Source organism: Piliocolobus tephrosceles, chromosome 3 (genome assembly GCF_002776525.5).
Source record: "Piliocolobus tephrosceles isolate RC106 chromosome 3, ASM277652v3, whole genome shotgun sequence".
Lineage (NCBI taxonomy): Eukaryota > Metazoa > Chordata > Mammalia > Primates > Cercopithecidae > Piliocolobus > Piliocolobus tephrosceles.
The window spans coordinates 49,610,754-49,629,968 of NC_045436.1; the positions used below are offsets into that span (position 1 = coordinate 49,610,754).

General features: G+C 41.7%; 1 protein-coding gene across 1 annotated transcript in view; it reads left to right on the top strand.

Moving 5' to 3' along the window:
- MAML3 (mastermind like transcriptional coactivator 3) overlaps positions 1-19,215 on the top strand; it is a 437,625-nt gene that overhangs the window by 258,654 nt on the left and 159,756 nt on the right. Inside the window, exon 2 of the mRNA XM_023225968.2 lies at positions 1,363-2,925. Coding sequence (XP_023081736.2) covers positions 1,363-2,925 — 1,563 coding nt within the window. The remainder of the gene's footprint in view (positions 1-1,362; positions 2,926-19,215) is intronic.

A 19,215-nucleotide genomic window follows, 5' to 3' on the forward strand; every position in this document is an offset into this window, starting at 1 on the left:
CTGACTTGGATAAATGGATAGATACTGAGATGGGGAACATTGATGAGGATCTTGTTTGGGTAACAAAGGATAATAAGCTCAGTGTTGAGACCTGTTGCGTTTTAGATGTCCATGAAATATCCAGTAGGAGAACATTGGATTTAGCGGAGCTGAGCACTAAATCCAATGAGCCTGCTTCAGCTGTCTTCTCTAGGCTGACGACCCCAAAACAATTTACCCAGTCCAGCTATGTGAGCCTGGGAAGATGAGCATCTTTCAGGGCTGTGAGCCTAGAAAAGATATTTGAAGCTGTTGTAATTGATGAAGTTGTCTAAGCAAGAACGCAGAGTGAGCAGCAGGAGAAAGAAAGCTTAAGACAAAACACTGAAGAATCCCGTCCTTTAGGAAAAAGAAAGACTACATAAGAGATTGAGAAAGAGCTGGTAGAGAAAGGAGGAAATTGAGAAGAGTGTGATGTTCTGGAAATCGATGGAAATGTGCTTTTAGAAAAGAGTGAGCCACTGTATCAAAAGGTGTTGAAAGGTGAGCTCACATAAGAACTTAAAGGGAGTTTGGGATTGCATTAAACATTAATTTTCAATTCTATGCTATTTAGTACATGTGTTAAATTCCATATTCTTAGAAGTTTTTATTTTAGCATTTTTTAAAATGTTGATTTAATTCCTTGATGTTCTCATTTAAGTTGTGGCAAGAATTTAGGATAAGTATTAACGTCTTTTTCAAGTATGTTGCATTTTGGTCCAAGTCTCATGTCTAGCATTCATGGTGGCTCACACCTGTAATCCCAGAACTTAGAAAGGCTGAGGCGGGCTGATCACTTGGGGCCAGGAGTACCAGACCAGCCTGGCCAACAGGGTGAAACCCCATCTCTACTAAAAATACAAAAATTAGCCAGGCATGGTGGCCTGTGCCTGTAATCCTAGCTACTGTGGAGGCTGAGGCAAGAGAATCGTTTGAACCTGGGAGGTGAAGGTCTCAGTGAGCCAAGATAGCACCTGTGCACTCCAGCCTGGGCAACACAGCAAGACTCCATCTCAAAAACAAAAAAAGAAAGAAAATAATAACACATTGTTCTTCCTTGCTGAGAAGAGTATTGCCCTTATTAACTCTCTCTTTTCTTTTGTTTCCCACCCTTCAATCTTTTGTTTGTTTTCTATCTCTTAGCCCTGTGGGCTCTGCTTTTAAATAAAATCTTTTCCCATACAATTTGAATTGCAGCGTTGCCTGATTTTGAAATTATAAGTATGACTTATTTCCTTTGTGTCGTAAACCACTTAAAAGTTAGTTCATAGCAATGCACATCACAATCCTTAAAGAGTAAAATATGACTTTTAGTCATCCTCTTTCCTGTTTCTTTTCCAGCTACAAGAGACTGTGAAAAGGAAGTTGGAAGGAGCTCGATCACCACTTAATGGAGACCAGCAGAATGGTGCTTGTGATGGGAATTTTTCTCCAACTAGCAAACGAATTCGAAAGGACATTTCTGTGGGGATGGAAGCCATCAACAATTTGCCCAATAACATGCCACTGCCTTCAGCTTCTCCTCTTCACCAACTTGACCTGAAGCCTTCTTTGCCCTTGCAGAACAGTGGAGCTCACACTCCGGGGCTTCTAGAAGATCTAAGTAAGAATGGTAGGCTCCCTGAGATTAAACTTCCTGTCAACGGTTGCAGTGACCTGGAGGATAGCTTTACCATCTTGCAGAGCAAAGACCTCAAACAAGAACCTCTCGATGACCCTACTTGCATAGACACATCAGAAACATCTCTTTCAAATCAGAACAAGCTGTTCTCAGACATTAATCTGAATGATCAGGAGTGGCAAGAATTAATAGATGAATTAGCCAACACGGTTCCTGAGGATGACATACAGGACCTGTTCAACGAAGACTTTGAAGAGAAGAAGGAGCCAGAATTCTCGCAGCCAGCAACCGAGACCCCTCTCTCCCAGGAGAGTGCGAGCGTGAAGAGCGACCCCTCTCACTCTCCCTTCACACATGTCTCCATGGGATCTCCCCAGGCGAGGCCTTCTTCTTCTGGTCCTCCCTTTTCTACAGTCTCCACGGCCACTAGTTTACCTTCTGTTGCCAGCACTCCTGCAGCTCCAAACCCTGCAAGCTCACCAGCAAACTGTGCTGTCCAGTCCCCTCAAACTCCAAACCAAGCCCACACTCCAGGCCAAGCTCCACCTCGGCCTGGAAATGGTTATCTCCTGAATCCAGCAGCAGTGACAGTGGCCGGTTCAGCATCAGGGCCTGTGGCTGTGCCCAGCTCTGACATGTCTCCAGCAGAACAGCTCAAACAGATGGCTGCACAGCAGCAACAAAGGGCCAAACTCATGCAACAGAAGCAGCAACAGCAGCAGCAGCAGCAGCAACAGCAGCACTCAAATCAGACTTCAAATTGGTCTCCCTTAGGACCTCCCTCTAGTCCATATGGAGCAGCTTTTACTGCAGAAAAACCAAATAGCCCAATGATGTACCCCCAAGCCTTTAACAACCAAAACCCTATAGTGCCTCCAATGGCAAACAACCTGCAGAAGACAACAATGAATAACTACCTCCCTCAGAATCACATGAATATGATCAATCAGCAGCCAAATAACTTGGGTACAAACTCCTTAAGCAAACAGCACAATATTCTTACTTATGGCAACACTAAACCCCTGACCCATTTCAATGCAGACCTGAGTCAGAGGATGACACCACCAATGGCCAACCCCAACAAAAACCCCTTGATGCCATACATCCAGCAACAGCAACAGCATCAGCAGCAGCAGCAGCAGCAGCAGCAGCAGCAGCCACCTCCACAGCTCCAGGCCCCCAGGGCACACCTGAGCGAAGACCAGAAACGCATGCTTCTCATGAAGCAGAAAGGAGTGATGAATCAGCCCATGGCTTATGCTGCACTTCCATCCCACGGTCAGGTAAGTGTGAAAGTGAGACACACTTCGAGTGGTGCATTTCAGACTGTCAATGTGTGATGCTCTACGAGCTTCCACTGTAGTTGGGTCTAATTGCCTGCAGAAAGCCTCTCTATACATCCTCAGATAGTGGCTAGTTTTGGAGGGTTCTTTTTCAATTTCTCCTAAGAGATGGAAAAGGGTGGCACGATAAACTTTCTTATATTTCAATGTCTAGGAATCAAACTTCTTTTATTCCCAGCTGCAGATAAGAATTACATAAAATTCTCACTCTGAGGGAGGGAGGCTGCAGAGGTCACTCCACCAAACATGGCACTACCTCTGTAGCTTCTCTCCCAGCTCGCATGATCCTAGGCTCTGGGTGGTGGGAAGCGGGGGACAACCGTTTTATAAGGCCCTGAGCAGCCTTCAGCTGTCTTACTGAATTATGAATAATGGGAAATTTGGCTTGTTGATGTTCAAAGATAGGAGAGCTTTCTGGATTTTCAAAGTGAAGTGGAGAGTAGATTTTTGTAGGACCTCATAATGTTTAAACACTTGCTGCTAGACTAGCAACAGTTGGAAGCTGGTTTAATCTTCTTACTTGGGAGTGCAATGAAACTTCTCTGATTCATTCAGCTCTATTTCCGGAAAATGTGATGGTGAATATATCTTAGTGCTGTGTTAAAATAAAGTCTCCACTTTCTCACTGTCCTCCTTCATGGGAGGTTGGGCTCTCGGTGTGCATGGTAAAAAATGAGCAGCAACCAGTTGGGAAGTGAATAGTCACTGACAAGCATTTCACTCTCTTCATCCTGACTAGTGGCAAACAGCCACAGCTCCTTTAGTATAACATTTTTTCTACCCTGAAGGAGAGAGTGGGGAAATGCCCATTAGAGCGACTCCCCCTGCCCCACATGGGTGAATTCAAGAGAGATCATCTTACTGCCAGTTGCTATGCTGTGCCTCAATTCTTCTAGGATGCAGACACAGTCATTTTACTTGGAGAATTTGCAGAAAAGTCTTTGCTTTGGAGGCCCTCATGTCTAAACAGGTTCTAACTAGTGCTTGGATAGGTGTCCACAATTGAGTACTTTAGAAGCAGTGGGAAATAACGCAGGCAGATCTTGCCTCACTTGGTTATTTGCATCTTGTAGCTCCTGGAGTGTCCCACCCCACCCCTGAAACCCCAAGCTTGATGGAGCTGCAGGGCTGGAGGTGGTGCTGGCCTGCAGAGACAGGCCTGAGCTCTGTGGCTTCATTCTTGTTCTCAGCCTTACAACCCCCAAACCTCACAGTGGCTTGTTGTCTGCACATGCCAGCCAGCTCTAAAGATTCCGTCTGGATAAGTAAAAGTATAACTTGGTTTACATTGACTGCAATCAGTAGCTGGTAGAAAAATATCATTGAAATGTGAGCTTTTATGTGTTATCTTAGTTTCATTAAGAATATATACCATTGGGGAAATATAGCATTTTATACACTTCCAGATTAAGTTCTGAAGTAGGCAGAAATACAGGCAGTATACATGGATGTTTGTGGTAGCCCAGGTGTGTCAGAAGGTTTATGAGATCACAAGCTGTCAGAATGGTCGGTCTGTTGTTAATACAAATTGTGCTTCTACATTCGCTGTTTTTACACTAGCTACAGTAGAGTATTTCCTTCAAGCCAGACCAAAGATGAATAATTAATTCCAGTTCACAGGCTCTGCAGACATGTGAGTGCAATGATGCACCCACCCTCACCCCCACTAAATATCTTTCGAAATGTGCCAACTTGGGACAAAGTTCCTGTCTTTGTGGGAACGTGGATTTTAAGGGTACTTCTTTCAGGTCCTTATGCCTGCCTAGCTATGAGTCACTGAAGCTGGTAGCTGCAGAGGTCATGTTTTGAAAGAGCTCAGTCAGCTGAAGGAGCAAAGTGATGTTTTTGTGGATTAAATCTGTGTGCTCCTCCTCTCTTCTCTTGTCTCTCGAAGTATTTTCAGTGTGGACAGAATATTCCTTTATGAGTCCTCATTAGAATAATCACTTCTTAGCCTCATAAAAACTCATCAGGTAAAAGTGTGCTTTTTAATGAAATATTAACTCACCACTGTTTGAAACGAGCTTCAAAATACATATATAAACATGTGAATATCTTTCTGCAAACATATCATTTATTTCATGTTTTTATCTGATTGTGAAGCAGTATTTACATAGTTCTCAGGATAGTTCATTACATTGTATGCGGGTACATTCCACAAATATGAGCACGAATTGCAGGTGCGATATAAAATATAATTATACATAGGTTTAGTTCAGTTTCGTTTTCTGCTGTTGCTAGTGAAAACTCACTTTATTCTTTGTTGATCACAATGACCATGATCAACATTTCGTTTTAATGAATGACTTGAGCAGCAAAGCCTTTTAGGCACATTTATTTCAAGAAAATTGTCTTCTACAGATGTTTACTTATTTGGAACATTTGTATAAAATGCCATCTCTCTCAGAAATGAATAGAAATGCGCTTACTTCCTGTATATTTCAAAAAAGAGGGAAACAAAAATAGAAACAAAAGATATTTCAAAATTTTGAATGTGTTTTATCTAGTAATTCCATTTCTCAGAATTTACGCATTATTCTTCTTGGTCAGATGGTTGAACAAAGGTTATGCTCATGGTGTTATTTATGATAGTGAAAAATTTGATCCAAAAATAAGTATTTTGGAAAAATAAATATGTACATGACATTCATGATAGAAATAAATGACTAATCATATGGAAATGCCTTATAATATGAATAAAATGGACCATAAAACAATTTATATGTTACAGTCCAAATTGTGACTTTTAATATGTGTAGAAAAATACTGAATAACTAAAATATTATTTTAGGAATTCTAAATACTGAATTCCTAAAATGTTAGGAATGACATTTATTTCTGGCTGGAAAAATTATGAGTGATTATTGTTTTCCTCTTTATATTTAACTGAATTTTGTAAACTTTCTATCGTACATGTGTGTTAATTCTACCCTCTGCGAAAATACTTTTTTAAGGAAGGGAAACTCCCTGTTTAAAATAGTTTACCCTTCGTTAATTCTTTTTTTTTATTCTTAGTTGAATTGATTTGCCAGTTGGATTGAGGCAGTATCATTATTTGCTATTCATTTACATATATTAGTTGTGAATCCCTGCTTTAGTGAGTAGTCCTAAAACCTGCCTCCCACACTCTGTCTCCTCATCCCTTTACCATGTTCTCATTCCTAGAAAATTTTAGCTAAATTAGTGACAGTGAAAGTAGCAATAACATTTTTACCATTAAAAGTTTTTGAATCTTCTCTGAGATATGTTCTTATATTATTTCTGTATTCCCTTTACTCTTTTTTTTTTTTTTTTTTTTTTTTTTGAGACAAAGTCTTGCTCTGTCACCCAGGCTGGAGTGCAGTGATACATCTCAGCTCACTACAAGCTCCAAGCTCCGCCTCCCAGGTTCACACCATTCTCCTGCCTCAGCCTCCTAAGTAGCTGGGACTACAGGAACCCGCCATCACGCCCGGCTCTTTTTTTTTTTATTTATTTTTTATTTTTAGTAGAGACGGGGTTTCACCATGTTAGCCAGGATGGTCTCGATCTCCTGACCTTGTGATCCGCCCGCCTCAGCCTCCCAAAGTGCTGGGATTACAGGCGTGAGCCACTGCGCTCAGCCTACTTTTTTTTTTTTTAAACCTTCTGGAACTTCTATTCATCATGGACTAAGCTCCCAGATTGTCTCTAATTTTCTTCTTACCAGCTTCACTTTTTAAAAATTAATACATAATATTTATACATATTTATGGGGTACATGTGATATTTTGTTACAGGCATAGAATATGTAATGATCAAGTCAGGGTATTTAGGGCATCCATCACTGTATTTATTCTTTCTTTCTTTTTTCTTTTTTTGAGACAGGGTCTCACTTTGTTGCCCAGACTGGAGTGTAGTGGCACTGTCATAGCTCACTGCAGCTTTGAATTCCTGGGTTCAAGCCATCCTCCCACCTCATACCCCAAGCAGCTGGGACCAGAGGTGGTGGCCACCCTAACTGGCTAATTTTTTTTTTTTTTAATTTTCAGTAGAGACAAGGTCTCACTATGTTGTCCAGTCTAGTGTCCAACCCCTGAACTGAAGCAATCTTCCTGCCTTGGCTTCCCATATTGCTGGGATTACAGGCGTGAGCCACCGTGCCTGGCCTGAGTATTTATTATTTCTATGTGATAGCAACATTTCAAGTTCTCACTTCTAGCTATTTGAAATATATACTACCTGTTCTCCAATTTTTAAAATATGTGTTTTTGTTATGAAATAGAACTTAACTTTGGTCACATCTGGGTTTTTTCCTTCCTAATCCTGTTATTTCTCAAGGGCAGGATCTCTCTCTCTCCTCTCTTATACACACACTTTAGCTGATTTTTTGCATAGTGCCTAGCACTGTGTCTTAAACATAAGGATGTTCAATAAATCATTTGATGGTGATTATCAAAGTTTGGGTCAAAAATATGATTACAGTTGATTATCAGCTCCAATGGAGAAAGCATTAGCTCACATAACGCAGAGCTGCTTTTGAGATCAAATAGAAGAGCTGAAAAGGCAAGTCTAGAAAGAATCCTTTGATAGGAGGTGATTATCTTGAACCAGCGGAACAACAGTGAGATTGCTGGGAAGGCAACCACAATCCCTGTGTCTGACAAACAAAAAACAATGGAGCAACTATGAAAGAAGTAAACCAAAAGCAGAGACCACTTGCTGGTCAAGGACGCTCACAGGCCAGCCCAGAGCCCAAGAATAATTCCTGTGGGGAAGAGCAGAAAGGGAATCATGTCCAAAATGTGATGTTCATTTTTCATACTTGCAATCTTAGGACTAGATACATCATAGGTGACTCTGCTACTTTATTCTTTACACGTGTGTCTTCTACATATGGCTGTGTGCATCATAATGAGTACACGTGCTCATGTTTTACAGAATGTTTTTCCCTTTCAATTTTATTTTACCGGAATTTGTGGAATGCCCTGTGTGGTTTATTATTGTAAGCTTCTTAGTCATAAAATCTCCAGAGAAAGAACAGAGCTGCAATACTCATAGCCATCATGGAAATCTCTTGGAAGATACATTTTCCTTAAAGAACCTGGGAGCCCTTTGTTCAGTTTCCTTGATATATATATTGTTTACCTTATCCAAGTAATACACATGCATAGTTCAGAAAGTCAAATACTGCTAGGGGGCTTTTGATGAGAAACAGTAGTCCCCTGTTTCACCCACACCATTCTTAATTTCTGCTTGCCAAAGGCAGCCACTTCCATGCAGTAAGTTGTCTTCTCCTTTATCTCCATAAATTGCGTTTCTCAAGTTTTCAATTACTCAATTCTACAGAAGATGGGGGGTTCAGCTACTTACACTACCTCCTCACAAACATACACAACCCCCCACACACACACAGTTTCTCTTTTTCTCTTCCCCATCCTCTCAGTGTAGCTATATTACAAAACATGATTTTAAAAAGTAGTCCATGTTTACATGACTGATTTTTGCATAGTGCCTCACAGTTTAGCCATGTAGTATACTATGATTTTGTTTCCTTACTTGTATAACTTTTTGTTTTCTTTGGAATTTATGATTGCCCTTTTGGGCAGGGTGGGGGGCATGTATTGTCTCTGTACCTACTTTTGATCCATCCTTAAACTTTTCTGACCCTGTAAAACATTCAATATGATCAAGCACATCAGATGATGTAGTTTTTCTTATATTTTCTTTTCTTTTCCCTCTCTCACTCCCTCCGTCTTTCCTTCTCTCCTGAAGTTCTCTGCCCTGTTAGTTCTATCCACTTCTGTCCTGCAGTTTTATTGGTCTGCTGCTTAACAGAAGTCTTGCAGTCACCCTTCACCATCATTGTTGGAACGTTTCACCACCATTCTGTGTTGCGTCATCTGTTTTCTTGATCCCACCTCTTTCTTGAATTATTCCCTCAAATTGGTAGAAGTCCTCATAGTTTCTTACAAAAGGGTAAATGGGAGATTGTTTCTATGGAAGCGATTTTTGAGACTGTCTGTATCCTTACATTTGATTGAGTTCACCTGATGTAGAATTATAGGGTGTTTGTTTGTTTTTTTGTTTGTGTTTTTAAGATGGAGTCTCGCTCCATTGCCCAGGCTGGAGTGCAGTGGCTCGATCTTGGCTTACTACCACCTCTGCCTCCCGAGTCCAAGCGATTCTCCTGCCTCAGGCTCCTGAGTAGCTGGGATTACAGGCGTGTGCCATCACACTCAGCTAATTTTTGTATTTTTAGTAGAGACAGTGTTTCACCATATTGGCCAGGATGGTCTCAAACTCCTGACCTCAGGTGATCCACCTGCCTCGGCCTCCCAAAGTGCTGGGATTATAGGCGTGAGCCACTGTGCCCAGCCTAGAGAGTTATAGTTTAGAAAACACATTTAATTATAATTTTAAAGGCATTTCTTCATGGTCCTCTGACTTTCCTACTATTAAGTCCAGAGCCATTTGGATTCCCCGCCCTATGTGTGTAACCTGTTTTTTCACTCTGATAACTTTTCTAATATTCTTTACCCTGAAATTTCATGATGACACACCTTAGTGTAACTCTTTTTCGTTCACTGTATCTAGTACTATGCTTGTTTTTTTAAATCTGGAATTGTGTGTCCTTAAGATCTTGGATATATCTTAGTTTATTTCTTTGGTAACTTCTCTCTTCTTTTTTCTCCTTTTTTAACTTTCTGGAACTTCTGTTTGTTATGTATTAAACCTTCTGGATTGTTCTCTGATTTTCATGTCTTTCCTATTTTTCATGTCTTTGTTCTTTTTCTCTATGCTCTGACATTTCCTTAACTTCATCTTACAACCCAATTATTAAATATTTCATTTTGTTTATCACATTTTTAATTTCCATAGGCTCTTTCTTTAATTTATCCTTTTCAATCCAAGGCTATTAATTATCATTTTAAAATGAAGCTTTCTAGGCCACGAGCAGTGGCTCACACCTATAATCCCAGCACTTCGGGAGGCTGAGGCAGGCTGATCACTTGAGTTGAGACCATCCTGGCCAACATGGTGAAACCCCGTCTCTACTAAAAATACAAAAATTAGCTGAGCGTGGTGATCCAGGCCTGTAGTCCACAGACAGTAGCTACTCGGGAGGCTGAGGCAGGAGAATCACTTGAACCCAGGAGTTAGAGGTTGCAGTAAGCCGAGATCGCACCACTGCACTGCAGTCTGGGCAACAGAGTGAGACTCCATTTCAACAAACAAACAAACAAATAAATAAAATTAAGCTTTCCTGTGCTTCCTGCTTTGTCTCTGTTTCTCCTATTTTTTCATATGCTTGTTTTTCTTTCTTTCATAAAAGAAGCTTTTCTCAAATATCTGTTTAAGAGAGAGGCACAATAAAGCTAGTTAGTTGCTCTGTGTGCTTAGATGGGGCTTGTCAAATGCTGTGCTTTGTTACAGGGTGATTCGCCTAGAACCTGCCCATTTCACTGGGTCAATCAATGTTTGTAGATTGTTTTCCTTTCAGCTAGACAGAAAAGACTTCCATCTCATGGCTGAGGGTTGTAAACTTGGATGCTGGCTTTCCGGAGCTGAATAAGAGTAGAGAGGTAAGAAATGGTGGTGATGTTGAGGGGCGTCCTACTAAGTTCTATGTAGACTTTCACTTAATCTCCCTGTTTTCATATGGCTCCTCAACCTGCTGTGGGTAGGCCTGAGGTCCAGGATTCCAGAGTCCCGTGGTTTCATCTCTGCAGAGTAATCCACTCTCCTTCTTCTTGTCTGGGGGAGGGTATCTGGTCCACTTCTTAATTATACAGGATTGCAGCCAGTTTTCCTTTTTGCATTCCCATTTACCCTGGCATTCAGAGGTGCCTCTGATTCCTAAGTCTTCACAGCGTTGTTTAGCTTGAATCATCTTGCTTGATTTTTGGCTTCTTCTACTGCAGGATTAGATTCAGCTTTCTCTAAGCTGCTAAGTCGTTTACCACTCAGCCAGCTGATTTTCATCTTCCAAAATTTTGTTGACACCCCTCAATTCCTATTGCCATCTCCCATCTTCTTTGTTCTTAACTGTTTATGTCATTTTTATTCCTGTATTGTGATTGTACTGGAGCATCGGAGGAAGCCAAGATTAATGTGGGTGTTCATTCTGCCAGAGGCTCCTTCAGTGACTTTCAGTACCTTTCTGTTGAATATCAAATATTGTCCAACATTGAAATGTATAATTTTACAGCAGAATTCACATTATTATTTCTAACACTTTTGGCTTCAATGGAGTGGGTTTCAAAAAACCAAAAGTGCTCTCTTAACACAAAATTTACATATGTCAAATACACATATTGAAAAAGACAACAATGTCAACATGATCATCACGCTATTTTGGAAGAAGATTTTGTGATTATAACTATTGAGTAGTTTTCAGAATCTTGAAATACCGACTTACTTCAAGGACTATAAAAACAGTTCAGGTTCATGACTCTGACTAAGCCAGTAGTAGCTAGCCACTCAGGTGCAAGGTGGAATACGGACAGAACACCCCTCCCTGACTGAATCCAGGCCTTCCCAGCTGAGGGGAAACCAGCAAGCAGAAGGGCCCCCAAATCCGGATCTTAAATGCAGTGCCCCTGCTTATGGGTAAAATACCTCATTTCCATGTACATCCTGTCTTATTTTGAAAATTGACATTCTGTCAGAGTTTTAGAAATAGGAGACTAAGAGAAAGCAGCAGAAAAGGAAACATTTTAGGAAAGGAATGGGCTTTCTGGAAGAAAGAGGTTTTTTCTTTTTTGTTTTTGTTTTTGTTTTAATTTTGAGATGGAGTCTCACTCTGTTGCCCAGGCTGGAGTGCAGTGGCACGATCTGGGCTCACTGCAACCTCCGCCTTCTGGGTTCAAGCAGTTTTCCTGCCTCAGCCTCATGAGAATCTGGGACTACAGGCACACGCCGCCACGCCCAGCCAATTTTTTGTATTTTAGTAGAGATGGGGTTTCACTGTGTTGCCCAGGCTGGTCGTGAACTCCTTAGCTCAGGCAATCCGCCTACCTCGGCCTCCCAAAGTACTGGGCTTATAGGCATGAGCCACTGCACCCAGCCCAAAAGAGGTTTTAATTGCACTCCTATGAAAATATTCCTTAAAGGTTTTAGGGAACAAGAATATTCTTGTTTACTGAGAGAGCTGATAACCCATCAAACAGTGGTTCTGAAACATTTATGGGCCTAAGAATCACCTGAGGAAAACATTCAAGATGCAGGTAATCAGATTCCACTGCCAAAGGCCCAGAATCTGTACATCTGGGATGAGGCCTGGGGATGTACATTTTAATGAGTATCTCCCCTGCCCACATCTCCCAACCACTATCACCACCACGACCATTTTCTCCCAACCACTATCACCAACACGACCATTTTCTTTCTCTTTTTTACTTTTTTTTTTTTTGAATCAGAGCCTCACTTTGTCACCCAGGCTGGCATACAGTGGCAAAACCTTGGCTCACTGCAACCTCTGCCTCCTGGGCTCAAGCGATTCTTGAGCCTCATCCTCCTGAGTAGCTGAGATTAAAGGCATACACCATCATGCCCAACTAATTTTTGTATTTTTAGTAGACATGGGGTTTCACCATGTTGGCCAGGCTGGTCTCGAACTTCTGACCTCAAGTGACCCACCTGCCTCAGCCTCCCAGAGTGCTGGGATTACAGGCGTGAGCCACTGCACCTGGCCACCACTACCATTTTCTAATGGAGAAATAGTACATAAGATAACACTGAGGGCTGGGCGCAGTGGCTCACGCCTGTAATCCCAGCACTTTGGGAGGCTGAGGCAGACGGATTATCGGGTCAGGAGATCAAGACCATCCTGGGTAACATGGTGAAACCCGTCTCTACTGAAAATACAAAAAATTAGCTGGGCATGATGGCACATGCCTGTAGTCCCAACTACTCGGAAGGCTGAAGCAGGAGAATCGCTTGAACCCGGGAGGTGGAGGTTGCGGTGAGCCGAGATCGCACCACTGCATTCCAGCCTGGCGACAGAGCGAGACGTCTCAAAAAAAAAAAAAAGTAACACTGCAGTTCAAGCAGCCTGTGTTTATTTTATTGCTGAATATTTGTATATGTTTAAATATGGCAGTTATAGTCCTGTTGATTCTCTTAATAGGACAAAGTGGTCCATCTTCCAGTGCTCCCTCCTCCCCACTCCCAATGTGGTGAAGAGTGGGATTCTTCTTCATCTCTCCAAGAGAGGGTTTGTTGTTCATTTTTCTGTCTCAGGATTTAAGGGCACAGTCTTATAGTGCCAGGCTGCTTTCCTTAAGATCTATAGAAAGACAGACTGCAAAGGAATGGATACTACACAATTAAAGGCAACACAAGGCTTATGTAGGGCCTCTTTTGAGCTGTTCTCCTCGGAGCAAGACTGCTCTCAGGCACATGGGTCGGCCACAACCCTGTGTTCCGTGTTCTGATGCTCGGTTGCATCGAGGATGGCAGACAGGCAACTTTCCCAGGTGCTCCTGAGCTTCGGGGAGGCATTTCCTCAGCCAGATGCCCAACTTCATTCCATTTCCAGACTCTTAGATTCCCTTCCTTTAGAGGTGCATTCTGCTGCACGCTAGGCCCTTGCCCAGTGCACTCACAGGTAAGAGGGTAGGCCCAGCTTTATTTTTTCCCGACGGGATCCTGCTAGACTAAGGGTTCGACACAGGTGTAGAAAATTGTAAAATGGCCAATCATATTGTCCCTGTGTATATTCACTCCTAAAAGTCATGATATTATGGACCAAAGCAAGATACCAAAACAGCATAATCTAGACTGTCCAGTAATGTGCAGTCTGGTCAGGGAGATAAAATACAAGGGAGCAAGTAGTCAGTGCTATCTTACTAAATTCTACATTCAGGATTCGGGGCAGGGAGAACAGCAAGGGTCAGTGCAGCCTGAAGAAGACAAGAGCAGCCTCCAAAGGGCAACTGAGCTTCAAGATAGACCAAGAATGAGTAGGAGTTGGAGGGATGGAGGGTGAGTAGAAAGGCATTCTGCTAGCGGCAAAGCGTTATTCCTTCCGTGGCCAACTTGGATTATAGCCAGGCTGGAGGGAAGCATTTGGGTGGGGAATAGCAAGGTGAAATTTGAATGGGAGAACACTTAGAGGACTTTCTACTATTTCAAGTGTGAGACAGTAAGAATATCTTTCTGGACACAGCAGTTAAAATTTAAGGAACAATGGCCACAGTGGCATTTAGAGGGAGGAAGTAACAGAACTTGGTGCTTGAATAAATGACAAGATAAAAGGGAAATGAATCAAATATTTATGATCATAAGGTTAAAATATTGGTATGGTATCATAGTTCCTGAAAGATGATGATCATATATATATGTGTAAATAATCAAATCTCATTTACAGTATATTTAAAAGCAATTTAAACACCTGTAATTTACTTTGCTATTATTATTATTATTATTATTTTGAGACGGAGTCTCGCTCACCTGAGTGCAGTGGTGCGATCTCGGCTCACTGCACGCTCCGCCTCCCAGGTTCACACCGTTCGCCTGCCTCAGCCTCCCGAGTAGCTGGGACTACAGGCGCCCACCACCACACCTGGCTAATTTTTGGTATTTTTAGTAGAGACAGGGTTTCACCGTGTTAGCCAGGATGGTCTCGATCTCCTGACCTCGTGATCCGCCCGCCTTGGCTTCCCAAAGTGCTGGGATTACGGGCGTGAGCCACCGTGCCCGGCCTTACTTTGCTATTATTTACCTTATACTTCTGTTTTATATTTCCAGTTTTCTGAGGTACTACTTGTCCCACACTCTGCAAAAGGTGTGAAGCAAGCTCATGGCTATTTATTTATTTATTTATTTATTTTGAGACAAAGTCTCACTCTGTCGCCCAGGCTGGAGTGCAGTGGCACGATCTCGGCTCACTGCAAGCTTCGCCTCCCAGGTTCACGCCATTCTCCTGCCTCAGCCTCCCGAGTAGCTGGGACTACAGGCACCCGCCACCTCACCCGGCTAATTTTTTGTATTTTTAGTAGAGACAGGGTTTCACCAAGTTAACCAGGATGGTCTCGATCTCCTGACCTTATGATCCGCCCACCTCGGCCTCCCAAAGCTCATGGCTATTTTTTAAAAAATTTGTGCAACATTGAGCCACAAATAGCTTGTCTGTGTTTTATAGTTGGGCTTTTTGTTTTTACAGGTGTTTATTTTTTAGTAAATTCATATCACTATGAAAGTGGTTGTTTTTATTAGAGTAATAACAGACTATCATATGTTCCTTTTGCTTAATATTTTTATTATAAAGATTTACTTCGTCATATCTTAGCAATTATTTGAAGAGAGACCTTTCTAAAGATAGTCTTATGGAGCATGCTTTAAAGAGTTCCAAGCTTTAAAGTATATTATGTCATCGTTCATTAACTATTCATACAACTCTGGGCTCTTCTAGAGGTTATAATACTCTTTGGGGAAAAAAACAAAAACAAAAATGCTGATTTCCTATACAAAGATATTCTATTATATTTTGGTTCCTGGGCAAGATTCTCTAGAGTTCATCCTCTTTATGACAACAAATGGTTTGCAGTGGATCTAGTACATGGAGAATCAAAATATCTTTCATGTTGGTTAGATTTCCAATACATTGTCATGATTAGTTAATATGACACATGAGATTATGCAATTTACCTATACATTTTATTTAGCAAGTGATGAATAGTGACCCCAAATTGTATCCAAACTAATAACTCCCATTTATTAATATGATTTCCTAGAGGAGGTTTTATAAACATATCTGCATTCTCTAATTACACGTCTTAGATCTGAGATGTTTAGGAATTTATTTGGCCTGCTTTTCTGCACTGGGCTCTGGCCAATTCATACAAAGGATGTTTTAATGGACTTGCTAGGCCAGGAGCACTTTCAGTGCCATGTGGACGTTAGGGGTGCAAGAAAAAGATTGCCTTGGGTATAGAGTGCAGTCCACTTCAGGCAATGCCTCTGAGTCGATGAACTGCAGCCCTAGCCCGCAGGCACCGCTAGTGTGACAGCAACCCCTTGTGTACCCTCTGCTGGACACTGTTGTGCCAAGCACAACTGCACAGCCATCGGTGGCAGCCTGGGTCCACTTGTTCATTCCCTAAAAGCCACTATGCGTGAGAGCTAACTTTTAGATCAGTGCAATAAGAATGAGTTACATGTGCCACAGAGTGCCCAAGTGTGGTCTTGCTGGGGCCAGTCAGAGCCTGTACTGCAAAGCCTGCGAGTAGAAGGGTGATTGAAGGCCCTGGAACATGAGGCGATTCACATCTGAGTGTATTGCAGCCTTCATGGTAGATAGTGCTAGTTTCAGTATCACCCATTAGTAAGAGTTTCATTAGTGTGGCAGAAAAAGCCCAGAGACAAGACTTGGAAACACACTTGCCCCTTGCATCCGTCTCAAAGCAGTGACAGGTTTAGAGGTTCCAAACTCTAGAGCAGCACTGTCCAATCAAAATAGAATGCAAGCCACCAGTGCAAACCATGTGATTTTTAAATTTCTGTTGGCCATGTTACAAAAGGTAAAAAGCAGCTGGTGACAGTCATCTTAATATATTTTTATTTAACCCAATGTATTTAAAATATGATTATGTTAACATGTGATCAATATGAAGATTACTAATGGTATATTTTACATACATTTTCTTTTTCATACCAAGTGTTTGAAATCTGATGTGCCCGTTATGCTTACAGCACAGCCCAATTCGGACCAGCCACATTTCAAGTGCTCAACAGCCGCATGTGGCTAGTGGCTACTGTGTTGAACAGCGCAAGTTAGAACAACAAAAATCAGCTCTGTGATCAGAAAAGTAATAAGCAAGACCAGAGGTGATTTTTTTTTTTTTTTTTTTTTTTTTTTTTTTTTTCTGTTTGTGAGCCTCTTAGTCTTTGCATTGCCTTTTAAAAACTATGTAATCCTACACTGGATGGAATGAGTGAGTGCTTCCCAGTGCCCTCCACCTGGCCAGGGAGCCCTCTGCTCTGGATAAGCCAACCCAGCCGGCTTTGTGCCCATGCTGTTAGAATTCACCTGATCTGTGTGGCTTACCGCCTTCAGAGATTTCCATGGCCATTTGTGTGTAGTGCAGCTGCTTATTGGGAAAGGAATGCCCTTATTCATGACACCCTATAGTCAACATATAACATTTGTGAGCAGCCCTGGGGCCATATAAACATCCTGTGGTGAGGTCAGGAGCACCTGACCCCCTATTAACATGTCAATGAGAGTGGCTGGTGCGCTGGGCTTGTTTTCTAGGGCTTTGATGAGCCTCATTAATTATGTTGAGAAAGAAAGGTGTGCAGCTGGAGAAGAACCCACTTAGCTCCACGTGAACATGAATAATTGGACAGTTGGCAGAGTGTTAAATTGGCGGTCTAGTGAGAGAAACTGGTGAATAAACACGATTCCCCAAAACACTGCAAAGCAGTCACAGTTCTCTCCGTTTTTGCAGGGCTGCCACCACTTTCACCTTTTCCTGACTTGAGAACTGCCTAGGTATGACATTAGGTAGGATCATTTAAGGAGCTGCCTTGGTAGGGAGGTGGCAGAGTGTAGAGGTCTGGAGTCAGCTCTGAGACCAGAACAGATCTTCAAATCCTGACTTTACCACTTCAGTACTTGCAGGGCCCTGGGTGGGTTATATAACCTCTTTGTACTTTAGATTTTTGTCTAGAAGGTGGGGATGATCAGCTGGGCATGATGGATCACGCCTGTAATCCCAGCACTTTGTGTGGCCAAGGTAGGCAGATCATGAGGTCAGGAGATCGAGACCATCCTGGCTAACATGGTGAAACCCTGTCTCTACTAGAAATACAAAAAATTAGCTAGGCGTGGTGGTGGGCACCTGTAATCCCAGCTACTCGGGAGGCTGAGGCAGGAGAATGGCGTGAACCCAGGAGACAGAGCTTGCAATGAGCTAAGATCGCGCCACTGCACTCCAGTTTGGGTGACAGCGAGACTCCGTCTCAAAAAAAAAAAAAAAAAAAAGGAAAGAAAGGGGATGATAATCAATAGAGTTATTAGGATGATTCTGTGTATTAAGTTATGTTACGCATTTAAAATAGTATCAGACCCATAGGATGTACTGTATGTGTTTTTGTAAATTAAAAACATTAATCATATCATGTGATTTGTACTTTTTTAATCCTCTAGGAGAGTGTAAGTTTATTCAGTTTTCCTTTAAGCCAGTTTCATTCATTCATTCATTCAACATATTTTATGTGCCTGTGGTGTCTAGGCATTGAGCATACAAAGATAGAAAGAGTTTGGAAGAAACATATTATTATCATATATGTGTGAAAACTTTATAGACAGGGACTGTAAACAAAATGGTTAAAGTGTATTACTGTCCTCTTTTAAAAGCCAACTGTTAGCAAGTTTCACTAGTGATTTTTAAAAAAACCCATCTTGGCTCTGACAAGATTGTTCCTCCTGCATTTACCTCTATTTAAAATAAAAACCACTTATTTGTCATATTTTAAACTACAATATTAAAATACCATCTTTTTTGTTTATGTTAAATGACTTTAAATGAGGAAAACATCTCAAGACATAATCTAGCCACTCCCCGCCCCTAACCCTAGAGGCCTGTTAGACTCTTTGAGGCCTTACAGTGCCCTCATTGTTTCTGGTACCTCAGTAGATGAGAAAAATCATTTCTCTTTGTTAAAATCAGAAGCTAAAAAAGAAGGTGGGATTTAATTGGCCTGAACATTTTATGACATCTAATTCATTTACGTATTAAATGCAGGTAAACACATATTCCAAAATAATGAAAAGACCTTTTAATAAAACTTTAAAAACCTAATCCAAAATAAAGAAGAGCTCTATTGGATAAATACCATATTAGTTATCTATTGCTGTGTAACCACTTATACTCAAAACATAGCCACTTCAAACAACAAACATTTATTATCTCACATGGTTTTCAAGGGAATGCAGGAGCAGCTTAGCTGGGTGGTTCTCCCATAAGGCTACAGCAAAACTGTCAAGTGGGCTGCAGTCATCTGAAGGCTTGACTGGGGCTGGAGACTCTCCGTCCTAGGTGGCTTCCTCCCATGACTGCTGACTGGAGGCCTTGGTTCCTTACCACATGAACCTCCCCACAGTGCTGCTTAAATGTTCTCATGACATGGCAACTGCCTTCCCCTAAGTCAGCTTCAAGAGAGACCAAGGAGGAAGCCACAGTTCATTTCATGACATACTATCGAAGTCACATACCTTCATTTCTTCATTGTTTCATTCATTAGAAGCAAAATAATTTAAGT